The 16148-nt window shown below is 39.9% G+C and overlaps 1 protein-coding gene across 3 annotated transcripts in view; it reads right to left on the bottom strand.

Moving 5' to 3' along the window:
• TWF1 (twinfilin actin binding protein 1) overlaps window positions 1-16148 on the bottom strand; it is a 20015-nt gene extending 3867 nt beyond the window's left edge. The window contains exons 1-9 of one of the 3 annotated variants that reach the window (XM_063396613.1): window positions 15926-16148; window positions 12692-12769; window positions 11699-11790; window positions 10185-10363; window positions 8875-8970; window positions 6741-6845; window positions 1822-1947; window positions 1474-1624; window positions 952-1073 (exon numbers count right to left, since the gene is read on the bottom strand). In XM_063396613.1, the coding sequence (XP_063252683.1) occupies window positions 952-1073; window positions 1474-1624; window positions 1822-1947; window positions 6741-6845; window positions 8875-8958 (588 nt within the window). In that variant the 5' untranslated portion in view covers window positions 8959-8970; window positions 10185-10363; window positions 11699-11790; window positions 12692-12769; window positions 15926-16148. Of the gene's footprint in view, window positions 1-951; window positions 1074-1473; window positions 1625-1821; window positions 1948-6740; window positions 6846-8874; window positions 8971-10184; window positions 10364-11698; window positions 11791-12691; window positions 12770-15244; window positions 15805-15925 lie in introns of those variants that run through there. The other 2 variants (XM_063396614.1, XM_063396612.1) reach the window with 2 other exon arrangements.

Genomic DNA, 16148 nt, shown 5'->3' with positions numbered 1-16148 from the left:
AAATAGTGTTCTCAAGCCAAACTCCACTGTTTTAGATTCCAGGAATTCAGAATTCAGTGAAATGCTAGGGCCTTGCTCTGCTGAGCATTCAGCACTTCATGCCCTGCCAACCATAACACTTGACAGACTTGCCAGCCCCAGTTTTGCTGTTACAAGTATATGCTTCAGAAATTTCCATCTGCAGGAATTTTCAGGAGTCACATGGTGCTTTAATTTTGTTGTAGAAAGGCAATTTCAGAAGCAGAATTACATGCAAATACACATAGCAAAAATCTAGTTAATTCATGTCATCTCAGTAAAAATGGTTAGAAATAACTCTGCTATTTTTAAGGTAAGCATAATTTTTCTTAGATCCACAGAAACTAAGCTTCCACAAAAGTGTTTAAAAAGTAACCGTAGGTCACAAGTGGACCATTTCTGTGGTCTCTACTCAGGGAGTGAGAAGCAACTTTTTGCATTGCAGTAAAATCTATACAGTGTGAAAAGATCAGCTTACTTACAAATGCTTGCTTGTCCTATCAAGGACTCCTAATATAGCAGTTCTAGTTTGCAGAACTGCAGCTTGAAATTATTCTGAAAATCCCTACATAAAGGCTTTAAAGGAATTTAGTGTTTAACAACAGCAATGTGTTGTGGTCCAAAATATGGTAACTTTTGAGTAAGAAATCATGTCAATTCTACTAAGTCCTTCAAAGTACTCTCAAATACTTCCTTGATGCACAAGGATATATTTGTTCAAGATAAAAGTGTAGAAATTATGAAACAGAGTAAAACTTCCATTACTAAACTTTATATCTCTATCTCCATCAAAAATTATTTCCTGTTCAGGACAAACTAAGTTACACAACACTTGTCATTGTTTAGACAAGGTGGTGACAGAGACAGTTATAGTTTTCCATTAAGAAGGGAAGACAGGGATGGGGAAAATACCCATACACCCACTGCACTTACCTTTCTAACTATCTGCATCCACAGCTGTGTTTCTACAATTTCTAACAGTGGACTTTTGCAGCTAGAGTAGAGCATCCGTTCTCGTATACTGCAAGTATACCCTGGCATAGAGTAGATGAAAACTGCAGAAAAAGAAAGCAACAACACAAATCAGACCATAAATACACTCTATCAAAAGCTGTATCATAAAACCATTTATAGCAGAGAGGCAATGGAAATCAGCTATGAAAGCAAAAAAGCGTAGTGCCGTTCTGGAGCCTTTTTTGCTTCAGCAACTCTTTCATTTCAAACAGGGGATAAGAGAATGGCTGGTATCTGTTTTCACATTCATGAGTGTTCATAATCAAAAGGAATAGCTCACTACTTTACAACCATAGGAGCTCTCCTTCACAAGTTCACAGTTTCACAACCAAATGACTCTGAAACTTATGATCATGCTGACACATCTTTCTCTCTGACTCAAAATTCCTAAGGAATTTGAAACAAGCCAGAGAAGCTTCATATTAAGAAATTTTCTCATACTTATGGATTCCAAATAGTCTCCTTCATGTGTGTGCTTATACAGGAAAAAGTGGTAACGCGCAGCATCCTTTGGAACTCTTTTTGGCAAGTCCTTAAGTTCAGTATCAAGCGTGTTGGCCAAAATAATAGTTTCATTTTTCATATCAATTTGCTGTAAACAAACCAAACATGAATATAGTTAATACACAAGAATCAAACCAGAGAACATGACAGGATGGAAAAAAGTTTGAATTAATCTAATTAAAAATGGTAATTTATCAGCATACTACATCAACACACGTTGTTTAATATATGGGTAATCTATTTTATACTCATTATTAAAAAATAGTTAAAATATTTTATACTTGCCAGTTGTACATAATTGAGTTTCTTATTTTTCAGTTTCTCCAGAGCCTGAATAGCTTCTTTAGCAATGGGGAATGCTACTCCTTGCAGTGTTTGATGCTTGGTATCTACACCAACATCTGCCTGTACCTGGAACACAAGTCAGATGAGATGTTAGAAGAAACCTCTGCAGGATTCATTTGGTTTGATACAGTGACTGACAAGGCATTCCTTATGGTTACACATAGAGTTAGCAGTAGCTATTCCAAGAATAAGCCACCCCAAGAAATCATCCCCATATACAAAAGATTTGCATTTTTTAATTTACAGGTCATGTTTGTTTGCTAGCCTGCAAAGTTTCTTATCTCTGAAACAGCTCTGCATAGCAGAGCAACAAAATCATCAGTGGGAAAACTGGTTCAAGTGTCAGTGAAGAAGTTCTAAGTTAAAATCTGGTATAGAGACACAACAATCCAGGAAGAAAAATCTTGATTTTTATATGCTGTGTTATACTTTTGAACTGAAAATATTCCTTATAAACTTTGTTATAGCTTGAAAAATTTTAGATCAAAACAAAGACACGATTTCTAGGGAGTCAAAATTTTTGAACGAAGAGAGAAATTATGAGACAAACTGATCCTCTTGAAGGAAAAGTAAAGCTACTACTCTCCCTCCTGCTTCAACATACTCCCCCAAAAATCCTATACCAAAACCAAAGCAAACAAAACAAACAAACAAAATCCTAATTTCTTACTTCTAGAAGGTCTAGCACAAAGTAAAAAAAATATTAAAAAATCTAGGACAAGCTAAACAATTGTTCGTAATCCAGTTATATTAGTGTCAACTTATTTGAGAGAACATTTATTTTAAAGCTGATGTTCAAGAACTTATGTTTATCTTAATATTCATTCAGTTTCTCTTAAAATTAGCTCTGGCCTTCAGTCTTCTTCGGTCATAGTTTATTGTCTAAGTACTGGTTTTTGAATGTATTCACTTCCTTTTAAAGTTTCACAATTACATTTAACATTGGTTACAAAGCTGCAAAAGTCAAAAAAGTGTACCAAATGGAAAGTGTGAGCCTTAAATCTATCAATGAGAAGATGTGCAGCTTTATTAAAAAGAGAGGCTAATAAAATATGAAGCTGATAAAAAAATTAAATACAAATACTTGTGGCAACGCTTACTTATAGTTCACATTTTAAAGAATAGCTTGTCAGCAACAAGGAAAGAGGAAAAGAAAGCAGGTGGAAAGCTTACTTTGCACAAAGATTACTAAGTTTATGAATAAGGTTATAGAAAAAATATTTTGCAAAATATGTATCTGCACAAAAGCCTGACTGACAAATGTAAAAGAGGCCTCACAAAAATAATAAACCATAATAAAATACCATACTCTAGAAACCATATTAAAATACAGGTAGAAGATAAGTACTCCAAACTTTAAAACAAGCTGTGAAGTGTGGAGATAGACAAGCGAAGAGAGTAACCCAGTGTAACCCCAGATATAAGAAAATGAACAGAACCACCTAAGTTACTTAAGAATATTTAAATTTATACCGCTAAGATTTAGTTAGTAATGGCTGCTGAGTGCTGGATAAAATGGTAGATGAAATTTCTGTGAATACATGTAGATGTACACAAGAGGAAAAAAAAACCCTCTTTTTTACTTGTATGGTGATAGGGTTGAGCTAGCTACTACCATTCAGGAGCAAGACCTTGCACATCATTCTGACTAAATCTGAAAATAACCCCAAGCAAAACAAAAACACTCTGAACATTCCCCACCCACAAATGAAATGTTACAAATTGTTAGAAAAAAGAGTAGAGAACAGAACACATTATTACGCACTGTAGATATCAGTAACATGCCTGCATCTTGAATACCACATGCAGATCTGGCTTCCCCATCCCTCCATCTCATAAATTATATAGCAGAACTGGAAAAACTGCAGAGAAAAGCAAAAGGATCAGAAGTATGGAGTGCCTTGTTTAAGAGGAAGAACTACCCAGGTTAGGACTCGCCAGCCTGGAAGAGATAACTGATAAGGAATACAACAGAGGTCCATGGATAGAGAATCGTGGGACAGTTGGGCTTGGAAGGGTCCTCTAAAGGTGATCTAGTGCAATCCCCCACAGTAAGCAGCAACATCATCAAACAGATCAGGTAGCTCAGAGCCCCATCCAATCTGACCTTGAATGTTTCTAGGGCTGGGACATCCAGCACCTCTCTCAGCAACCTGTTCCAGTACCTCATCACACTCATCATAAAACCAATTCTTGCTCATATCTAATCTGAACCTACCCTGTTTTAGTTTAAAACACTCCCCCTTTGTTCTACTGTAACAGGCCCTGCTAAAAAAAAAATCTGTCCTCTTAGTTTTTATAAGTCCCCTTTAAGTACTGAAAGGCCACTAAGATTTCCCTCAAGCCTTCAATGCTCCAGGCTGAACAATCCCAAGTCTCTCAGCCTTTTCTCACAGGGAATATGCTCCAGCCCTATGATCATTTTTGTGAGCCCCTTGTGGACCCACTCTAACACGTCCATGTCTTTGCCATGCCGAGTACTCCAAAGCTGGATGCAGTGTTCCAGGCGGGATCTCACCGGAGCAGAGGGAGAGGATCACCTCTCTTTACCTGCTGGCCACACTGCTTTTGATGCAGACCAGGATATGGTTGGCATTCAGGGATACAGAGGGCTCTGTCTAAGGGGAGGGGCAAACTGAGGACTGACTGAATGACTCTTGCCTTTGCCACACTATCTGTAGGGGTATCAGAATAAACTAGAGATTCTAGAGAGCAGCCAGTGGTTCTCTATACAGTATTTTGTCAAGCTGTGGAATATGCTGCCACAGGACCTGTGGCCAGCAAAACTTTAATGTGGATTTATAGATATGACAAGACTAGATAGATGATGGATGAAAAATCCATTAAGAAGAAATATTCAGCAAGATGTCATCTTTTGTGCAGGAAGATCCCTACCTGCAAATGTTGGGGCAACAGAAGAGCATTTAAGGTAATTATGGCCTTCTTGCCCTGCTCCTACATCCCTCCTAGATTTCTGCTGTTCTCTCAAGGACTTGACAACAGACTGGGTTATCCCTTGATCTGGCCCAGTAAAATATTTCTAAGGGTAATTATGAGAGAATATACATATGGAAAACTTTTTAAAATCAGAAAGCTTTTCATTTTCTAAGTCTAATTACAGGCTTTGTAACAGTAGAAACAATGAAGAGAAAAATGACGTAAGTTAATGTATCCTGAGATGTTTCAAACAAAGCCAAAATGGCAGCAATATACAATTTATGTGTCCCTGAAAAGCAAAGGTATTGCTGCTGGAATTTCAGAACACATAAAGACTTAGTCTGCATGAATCAGCTTCTAAACACATTGTATGTAGTACATACACTAATACCAGAGGTGATCACTGATCCCACAGAAGTTTTACATTCATTATTGTATTTTTTTTAAAAGCTGATTAAGTAAAATGCAGTATTTAATGATGGTGAATGTATTTCTACATTGAGTTGTTAAAATCAGACATGAATACTAACAATAGACACCACAGGGGAAAAAAAGTCAATAAACAACAAAGTTGCAGCAAAAGCACAGTAGAGTGAAAAGATACACAGCTTTATTTAACACAATGGCTGCCTGGTACCCTGCTGCAGAAATAAATTATACTTCAAACACGTACAACAGCTCTAACATACAAGTCTAAAGAACAAATACGTTCAGCACAAAACCAGTTTTAATATACATCTGATATAAACAGTGTTCAAATGAAGGAAAAATGTGATAAAAAGAATCCTCCGAAAATGTTCAGTCCCTAGCTAGCTGGCAATCATCAATTTTTTGGTTAAAGGCATTTGATAGAGACTTTTCAAAAAAGTGTATGTAGCATAAGCAAATCAGTCTCTTAAAGTGATCAGCTATTTGGTTTGGATTTCTGTTCTATTTTTATTGGAATCCTCTCTCCTGCCCCTCAAAGACAAGTGTACTGGTACCAGAAACTATGTACCTTTCCTCTAGGAATAAAGCTGTTGAAATACTCCTGACGGTCACTCACTGCAATAATTGCTATTTTGTGTTTTCTCTACAATTTCTACCACCACGGGAAATGCATGTGGGCAATCACATGTGGACAGTGACTGAGGTTGGAAGACATCTCCGTAGGCCACCTTGTCCAATGACACTGTTCTATCAGGGCCACCTAAGCCAGCTCTCTGTCCAGACATCTTTGGAATATCTCCAGGATGGAGACCCCGTAACTGCTGCTATTATATTAGGGACGGCCAATAACGACAGAGACTCGAAGTCTTCTGGCGGGCAATAGGAACGCTTTATTAAACATCACATTCTTTTATAGACTATTCTGAGAGAGCTGGACATGATTGGTCCTTCAGCCAACACCCCTCACCATTATTGCCTAATTAAAAACAACACCCTTCTTGTAAACACAAGTCAGCAAGTTGAAAACAACAGGTGCAAAGATTAGAAATTGTTTGGAATACATTCACTGAGCTTCTCAGAGCTTTCCCAGAGCAATGCCTGGGAAAGTGGATCGGACTTTCTCTTCTGACCAGGTTTCAGCACCACTCGTAACCTCCCTGGGCAACCAGTGCCAGTGCTTGGTCACCCTTCACAAAGAAGGACATCCAGTGATACTAAAAGATGAAGTTGCAACAATTAAGCTCTGCAGTTGCCCCTGATATGGACACTAGGCCTTTCAAATGCAGTGAGATCACTCATGCCACTTCAGCTGCAGCCATCATCGTCCTGCAGTTTCAACACATTGAGAAGTACATTTATATGTTCATCCACTTACGCTTCCTGAAACTTTCAATTTCCTGTTCTGCCTTTTTTTACCCTAGAAAAACATTTCCATACAATACATTTGGAACTCTGCACCATTTCTCACACATGCTTGAAGACATTTTAGGTACCTCATTAATCTTAATTTGTCGAAGTTCCTCTTCTGCTGCAGTCAAAGGTGCAGGGGAGGATTGTGATATCAAATATTTTTTATATCCATTCAGTGAAACATCATCCTGAAAGCATAATATCAATATTTATCAGGGGTTTTTAGAATAGAACTATTTTTCTTTTAGAATAGAATCTTTCTTCAAAGATTTTCTATGGAGCATTGCAATAAGTAGTTGCCTTCCATACAGTAATAGTCATTTTATTGGAATATTCCAATATTCCATTATGTCTTGTTTCAGAAGCCCAGAGGTATTCAGGTTAATACGTATGAATTAGCAGGTGGGACCATAATAGGGTTTCACCAGAATAACAGAGCTGGTTGAAACCAAACCATCCTTAGATTTAACAAAATAAAGACAAAGTAACCCACTGGATGCTGACGATCAAGATCCTGAGTGAGATCAGCAACTTGGACACCTTGAAGAAGCTATGATTTTCTCGCAGATGAACATTAAAGGCCAGCAACATTTAAGAAGTTTATAAAGACACTGAAACCAACGATTTAGAGATGTATAAGCTGTAACATAATGAGCCCGGAAAAAGTGAGTTATAACAGTGTCATCTTCCATGTGCCCCGGGCCCATTCTGAGATAACAGTAAGACAGATGTAATGCTCCTTCCTCAAAACTGAGACAGAAGCTCAGACTTGTAGGGTTAGACACAAATTCCACATATTACATAGACTGTTAATGGTTTGGTGCATGGGGCAATGAGAGACTGGTTGATTGAACAGACAAGAAAAAAATAACAGGAGCTCTACCTCTTAGCAAGTCAGTTATCTACTTCCCTAGAATACAGCCTCTCCAGAGAATTTTATTTACATGTTTGTTAGGATAATGAAGCCTCCATGACAGGTTAATGATAAATAAAACAAATTATTTCATCAGTGAGCAACAGAATTATTAGTCTCACGTCCACCACAACAGCCCATTTCTCTTTCACAGCTTTTATCCCCACTACAATATCCTCTATTATTCTCAAAACCTCCAACTCCTTCCTTTCTATTGGAGGACTCATGCTCTCTTGGAGTCTAGAACATCCCTCTGGCCACCCTGGAGGGTTTGGAGACTGTACAGGGGGGTCTGGGATCTGTACAGGGGGGTCAGTTAGACCCACACAGATCCCAGGAGGACACTGACTCTGATTCCTGTCCATGGGAGTGAACATTCACATGCAGGAAGAATCACAAATCCTAAGAATTTAAAATAAGTAGTGGATGGTTTATTATAGAATATAAATATAGAAATTAGGATCCTTAGCATATGGGGCTGAAGAGACAAGATGGAGGAATTGGGGAGTGGCCCCTGTCCTCCTTGTTCTTGCTCTCATCCCCCATCTTGTGCTGAGTTGGGTTTTAGAGATTGGCTTAGAGTAGAACTGACATGTTAGCATAGGTAGTAGGTATTGGTAAAATTTTGTAAATAAAAAATACGTCTCGGACAGTGGTTGGGTCAGGGGTACTGTACATAAGGTGCGGGGCTCTCTGATCCGCCCAGTCTGCCGCGTGTCCTGCTCTGCTGGGGATGCCTCGCAGAGCTGAGAAAGAACTAAGATAAGGTACCCTGCCAGGGAGGCCTGGCAGAGCTGAAAAAGAACTGAGATAATGAAGAATAAACAACCTTGGAAATGTGCACCGACAGACTCAGCTTGTCGTCTCTACCTCTGGTGTGTAACACTTAGGGCAAAGAGAAGACTGAAAACCTTATTACCCCTGGGAACAGACACCCAGGGGAAACTCCCAGGGAACAGCAACCTTGGGGGAACCTTAGTACCTTGGGAAACACCAACCCCAAGGAGAATCTCAGGGAAACAATAACCCTGAGAATGCTCATGCAGTGAGATTAAGAGATATCCCTCTTATTGTTAGGTTATTTGGTTTTCATAACCATTTGAAGCAAGGACTTCTAAGTCTGACAATGTTAATTATACCTATTAACTTGTTCAAATGAACTTAAATACACTTTAACACTGGAATAATACATACAGCTTTTAACTCTTTTTCCCTTAATCCAAAAAGACCATAAACAACCCACATTCATACCAATATATTAAGTATTTAAGGTCAGTGTCCTGACTTTGAAAAGAAAAACATACCTGTACTGTTCCAAATACTTCATCCTTAATATGGCCACCTCCAAATTCTTTCTTAAGTGTTGCTCGGGTTGCTGCGTACAACATTTTTTGACGAACCTACCATATAATAAAACAGTAGCTTTTTGGTTTGGTTCTTTATTAAAATTTTGCTGAACACAGAGAATCTAGCATGTTGGCGTACCCAAGTCCATTAACAAACACCTTCCTTGAACAAATATTTGAAGTGTTGAAACTGCACTATAAACTTGTAGAGCTCAGAATCACAATACTTACTCACACTATTAAACTCACAAGGTCATGATACTATGTATTATTTCAAAGTAACTTCAAAACTGAATTGTAGCCTTAGTTGGAGTATGAGCTTTTTTTTTTTTTTTTTTTTAATGGGAAAAAAATCAAAACAATTGTTACTAATTTTAAATGGGAAAAAACACAATTGTTTGAAACTTTTGTCACCTGGTCTGTGTACTAATGGATGTACTAACAGACAGCAAAAGAGCAGACTAGAAATAACTCATTATTACTTTTGATATGATAGTGACTCCAGATAGCTGTGGTTCAATTAGAGAGTGGAGAAATTGTTTGCTCCCTATTAACTCATGTTTAAAATACTCCTCTTTCAGCAACCCCACCTTCCCACTTGATTTCACCATCATGTTATCCTCTCCACAATACTTCATCTTTTCCACATAATAGTCTCTACACACATCAACTTTTGGTGTCTTATTATTTCCTAACTGCTAGTGAAAGGAGTGGGAATATTGGAACAGCTTTGCTATCTGCCTTCCCTTATCTCACATTCCCAGAACTTGTATCCTAGTTTCTCCTAGAAGTCCTTAACTCTAACCTCAGTCCTCTCCCATACTCTCAAACCATTAAGAAGTGGTGTATTCTGCGGCACACCACATAGCCACAAGTGCCAGCTGGGCAGCCAGCAGGCCAAACAGAATAAATAGCTTGAGCTCACACTATAATCCTTCTCTATTGAGAACACATTAAGATTTCTGTCCTATATCCTTCCAAAAACTTTTCTCAAGTACTTACAGTAAGACAGACAAACCAGGCAAAAAAACTGTTTTGTGTCTGCCAGTCAGGCTAAAAATACATTGGCTCAGCTGTACTGCATCTAGACCTACTGATATGCCCTTTAATCATCTTAAAGAAACATTTTCCTAGTTTTCTTCTGGGAATGAAGGGGGAGGCTGGGGAATGCTCCATTCCTCAAATCCTTTTCCTTCATATCTCAGATTCAGATCAAATGGTACTGTTGAAAAATCATTAACATGAAGCCTCTGATGACTGTTACTTACAGGAGAGTGATCCGGTGACCATGCAATGAAGATCCACTCATATCCTTGAGCATTCTGAGAATCTAATCTGTATAATATATAACATGGTTGCTTGTCTTCAAGAAGGGGAAGGACAAAGGAGTCATAATCCTTTTCCCATGATCCAACTGGCCGTCTAGAGGATCCCACAACAAGCTGCTCTAAAACCAATAACCAAAGCTACAGGTTAGCAACAATACAGTTAATACCATCTGTCAAAATTAATAATTACAATAAGAAGTTAATTAGACACTTAATCACTCATAATTATGCCCAGAAGAATGGATGACACAAACAGTAAATGTAAAAGTGTGTGAATTCCTACAAAAGCTGTGTCTGTTCAAACCCTAATTTACTTTAACCAAAATACTGATAGCTGAGAAGTAACATGCTTCTACGTGTTAGATTTTTTAGCATAACACACACGGAAGGGAAATAAGAGCTGACTTCTAACAGTTTGGTTATTTTTAAATTTGGAATACTTAGGTATAAATAAGAGTAAACTTACAAATTTTAGAATTATAATTACTGATGCTCTTGGTATAACATATTAGTGTTTGTACTCATTGTACGGAGTCAATAACCCAGTTACACAGTGAAAAGAGTTTGGAATGAATATGCCTGCACTAATCCCTAACTTGACTATGTAAGTAGATAAACCTCTTTCTAATATAGCTTCATAGCTATGGTCTCTTTAAATGACTGAAGTTGTTTATGATGTATAATTGTATATTATAATTGTGTAATGTATAATTGGCTTAAGTCTGTATAGAATACTTCAGTGGTATTTAATTATGTGAACAGCTGTAGCAACAAGATTTTTCTCTTATTTATACATCACATCTCAGTTTTCAAAGGAAAGAATTAGTATAAATTCTTACAAAACATTTATCAGCTTCCCAAGAAATACTAGCCTGCAGTGGAATACAAATACCTTGTTTAAATGGGGTCCTGCAACAGTTTGAAGACCAAGAGTATTCAGAATGTACCTGCCAGTTCTGAACTCTATCTGGATTTATAGCCACTTGGATTTAAGATACAGCCAGAGGAACTTCATGCCCAGCAGCAAAGCTCTTCTCTTAGTAACTCAGATTAGCAAAACATGATTTGAATATTATCTGTTGGCTATTATCTGTTACTTAAAGCTCCTGAAGACAGTTGAAAGAACTGCCCTTCATCCAGTATACTGGGAGTTTTACAGGTTTCTTTTTGATCTGCAGAAAATACTATCAAAGACTGGATTCTGCTTCCTACAGAGATGAAATGCATATACATATACCTATATCTTAATATCTATCTATTTGTGTATATATACACACATGTATACATACACACAAAAATGAAAAAATGGGAAATTAAAAAATAGGGCAAGTATTCAATTTGTATCTTATTTCTAGGCTTCACTTCATAGAATAAAGTAGCATATACACAAAAGCATATTGTTTTGCTTTGCTCAATGGGAAAAAACCCAAGAACAATGGTTTGTCAGCATTTACCTTGTGTTGCTGAGACTATCACAAAGTCCTGCCTGTAATCCTACTATCCACACTGCCTTAAAGAAAGCTATATTAAAACATCAGAAGACTTCCTAAGGAAAGCAAACACAAAGAAGGTAACAGTAGGTTATTTACCTAACAATAAAAGTGTGTCTGTGCATGTATGCACATGTGACTTTCTCCAGCTAACACATTTTTAGTGTACTGTAAATGAATGAAGTCTAGAACAAACTGCTTTAAAGTGGACAACTGACATACTTGAAAAGATGGATAAACCAGGAAATATACAACCAACCAACATTGCTATTAAAGAAAATAGAAGTAATTATATATTCTATATTTCAATGTTTGCCGCATGTATCCCTTGCCAAGAAGTTCAAAAATCAGACTCAAATTCTGATTGAAATGATGCAATTTTCTATTTATACATATATGCTGAGATTTAAGAAACAGTTTTAACTTTGAAAATTTAAAGAGTTACAAATTTATAAAGATATTTTCTATGTGGCCAGATTACTATTTAAACATCTGCTTTAGCAGGACTTTCTATATGCAGCACTTTTATACTGATATATCCTTGTTAAAAAAGCAGATAAAATTTACAGTTCTACATCCAAGGTGACTGGTTGTTGTGTAAGACTATGTCTTTGTCTAATGAAAGTAACCAGAGTCCAAATGCTACACAGGTGCAGAAATTTTCATTTACTCTTTCTTTACAAAGAGATAAGCTTGTTTATACTAGCCATAAGAAATACACAGCAGTTCTTGGTAAAATAAAAAATTACATTTGGAAGAAAAATTCAAATGCAAAAATATAGTAGTATTGTAGTAAAAAAGCTTAGGATCACCAAAATTTAAATTTTACCTTCTGTATATGAAAAACCTTAATAACATTAAGTTTGGCAGAGTTCTGTTTTTTAAATAATTGTACATGTGAGTCATTAAAACAAATAGGAAAATATCTAAAAGACCCAGGAAAAAAAATTGACTAACCATTGTCAATGACTATTTTTAAAAGCCTGTATTGTCCATTTCTGGCTCCAACAAAGATGTCTTTAACACTTCCACTAGCTGAAAAAGAGAAAATAAAAGTAATCAAATTAATACATTTCACTTCCCTAGGACAAAGAATATTCATGAGGCTAAGAACAACACTGGAAAAATGTTCAACTGGCCCTGTGCTACAAAGTTGGACAGCAAAACAAACCCAGGAGTGATGCTGCTGCTATGCTGCATGCTGCTCCAACCATCAGCCTGCCACACAAAGATGAAAGGCAACATTACAAAACAGCACTGTTTTCTAGCATACCAAATGATTTTCAACACTGTGAAAATTAAAGGTGACATCATATCATCAATCTCATGTTTCAGAGTTAACACAGCAACACAATAAAAATATGATGCATCTCAAATTACAACAGCTTCATATAGTCTTTGGGCTTAGTACAAACTTTCAGACAGAAACTTTATGCCTGCCAGGAAAATATTAGAGCTCGTCTGGCAAAAGTGATGGTCTTTCCTGAGATCACCTCTCTGCAGAGTACCAGTGAGAGCTGCCACTCATTGCTCATCTTTCACACCGCTTTATCTCCTTCTATGGTTGATGACATTGTTCAAGCCCCAACCTATTGCAACAGGATAGCTTTATAGTGAATTTACCAAGTACCTAAAATATTTTTACGTGTTTATAAATCACATTGACACTACACCACCACCATGACAGACTCACTTCCTAAGCACACTGAAGAACTGTTCTTGACTCGCATGAAGAGCATTCTTATCTCAATTGTTCTACTAAATAATCTGAGTGCAAATCAGTTTAGTTATACCAGAGACAGAGGGTAGTAAGGATTTACTGAAAAACATTTATTACAAGCTGGTCCTTTAAGTAATCCCACAGGATAGAGCATAGTACCAGGAAACAAATAAAATGGCTTATTTATAGTCAGGTTGAAGCCAAGTGAACAGATGGTATCCAGCAACATTACTGCCCATACTCAAAACATTTTACATTTATGTTCGTCCAAGTGGTGCCAAGTCCATCCTGGGAGTCCAAAATGGCATGTTAAAAGAACACGTTAAACAAACTGAACTGCAGTGGGTTACCAGCTCAATCCCAGTTTCATCCCAGCTGTCATCTTCCACTAACCAGTGCAGACCCTTACAGAAATTTGCTGCCAGCTTTTCTAGTCATCTGTGCTGCCTTCACCATTCCATTGACCAACCAAACACTGTGCCATTTTCTAGAGTTTTTATTCCCCTGGAACATTCTTTGTCCTCTTCTTGTTTATCGTCCTTTGATTCCTTATTCTCTCATTTCAACACTACACACCAGAACAAGACCAGAATACAGCAGTCTCTACACCAACTCCAGAACTGTGACAGTTTCCCGAAAAATGCTTTAAGATACTTGTGAAACCAGCTCACTATCAAGTGATCTATGAGGTTTTTTCATCATGAAGGATTTTAAATTCACAACAGTGATACTCTTTTCTGTTTCTGCATAGCAGAGGGCCTCAGAGAAAAAAAAATCTGTGCTTATTTCACAAATAATTTGCAGGGAATATTATTTTAAAATTATTTAGAAGACTGCAGACCCATTCAATTTTATTTCCCCCCAGTTACTGCATTCTGTGACTTCCTACAGTATTTATCTGCACTGGCTTGTTTAAAAAGTCCAGTCCTTTAGCAACTGCCTGGTACATACCACTGTGCCCATGACTTCACTTCTGTTTCCAGAAAACAGCAGCCCATGCTGCCAAATCTTGTAATTGTTTATGAGTGACAGTAGCCTGTTTGTAGCTAAAGCCAGCAATGGCACAATTAGAGCTGTTCCTCTTCCAAACTGCAGAGGCTGATGCTTTGCTGCAAACAGGACTCCTGATTAGTGCCTGCCGAGGCAGGTTCCCGAAGGGGAGCTGCCGAGTTCTCTACAGCTCTCCTCAGAGGACAAATGACTCTCAGACAAGAAGCAGAGCTGCAGAAGAGGCTTAGCCACTTTTTTGCTTACAATAAGCAACAGAGTATTCTTCCTCTCCTCCCTGCCAGCATCGCCAGGAGAACAAGGGATTACGAGCTACGAGCTAACAAGTTTCAAGAGACTAGGGAAAAAAAAAAATTAAAAAAAGCGCTATTCCAGGTGCACCTCTAACCTGAGAATGGCTGAAGAACTTAAAGCAAGGAGCTGCAAAAACGCACGATTGGCATGCAGAGGAAGGAAAAGAAGAGAGGAGAATGAGTGCAAACCACACGCAGCCAATGGACAAAAAAGGGCATGGAAGAGCAGCTAAGAGCTGTCGTGGCTGGGACAAAAGTCACCTTCAACAATAAATACCGGACTGCAGGCAAAGTACATTGTATTAGTCAGCGAGCACGCAGATTGCAGTAAAACCCGACCCCTCCGTAATCCTGCTATATAATCCCTGTTTAGCAATTCTGTGATTCAGAGGAACCCGCTAATACTGCGAAACAAAGCGCTGTCTCCTTCTAATTGCTCCTCGCACCCTCCAAGGCCTGGAAACACTGAGGAAAAAGGTTCCCACATACTTTTCCCCTTTGTGGCCTCCAGCGACGGGCTTTACAGTGGACTCTCCTTCGCCAGGGCTGCTGCTTCTCCCCAGGGCTCTCACTGCAAGGGACCCGGCAGCGACCCCGGCATTTCCCGTGCTGTCCAACCCATCCCAAACTCGCTACGGCGACCCCGACAGGCGACAGACAGCCCCGGCCCGATGCTCACTCCGCCGCCGCAGGGAAACCTGCACGGGGGAGTTACCTGAGCCCAGGCGGGCCCTGCCCGCCATTCACGGGCTCTGCAGTGAACACTTTCCTCGGGCAGGCTCCCTGCCCGGCGCGGACAGCCGCGGTTCTCTGGGCCGATACACCCTGCCCGCTTCGCCTGACTGGGAACGGAGCTACGGGCTCGACCCCCAGGAGCCCAGGGCACGAAACCAGCAGCAGTTCCCCCGCTCGCTCGGCCCCTCGCCAGCCCGCGGCGCAAAGGACGAACTCCTCCGACAGCAAACAAAGAGCGCAGCAGCGGGGAAAATCCCGCCGGGAACGGCCCGCTAAGCGCCCGCCGCGCCGTCTGCCCCCGCGCCGCGCCCCGACCGCGGGGAAAGGCGCTCCGCCCGCCTCCCGCCGGCCGGCACGGCCACAGCGGCGACGGGGCCGGCTGTCATGAGGAGCACTGTCCCGCGGAGCGGAGGCGAGGGGGAGCCCCGCGGGTACCTTGGATGCCGGTCTGGTGGGACATGTCGCACCGCGCCCGGGCAGCACCGCCGCCGCCGCCGCCTCCCCGCCCGCCCGGCAGGGCCGGCCCGGCCCGGCCGCGGCACGTGACGCGCCGCCGCCACTCAGCGGCCGCGAGGGAGCGCGCGCCTTCCGGGCCGGGCCGGGGGCTGAGGGCAGGGGGGAGCGGCCACCCATGCCCCGGCACCGCCCTGCCCGGCAC

Source organism: Prinia subflava, chromosome 4 (assembly GCF_021018805.1).
Source record: "Prinia subflava isolate CZ2003 ecotype Zambia chromosome 4, Cam_Psub_1.2, whole genome shotgun sequence".
Classification (NCBI taxonomy): domain Eukaryota; kingdom Metazoa; phylum Chordata; class Aves; order Passeriformes; family Cisticolidae; genus Prinia; species Prinia subflava.
This window is presented reverse-complemented; position numbering and strand designations above follow the sequence as displayed.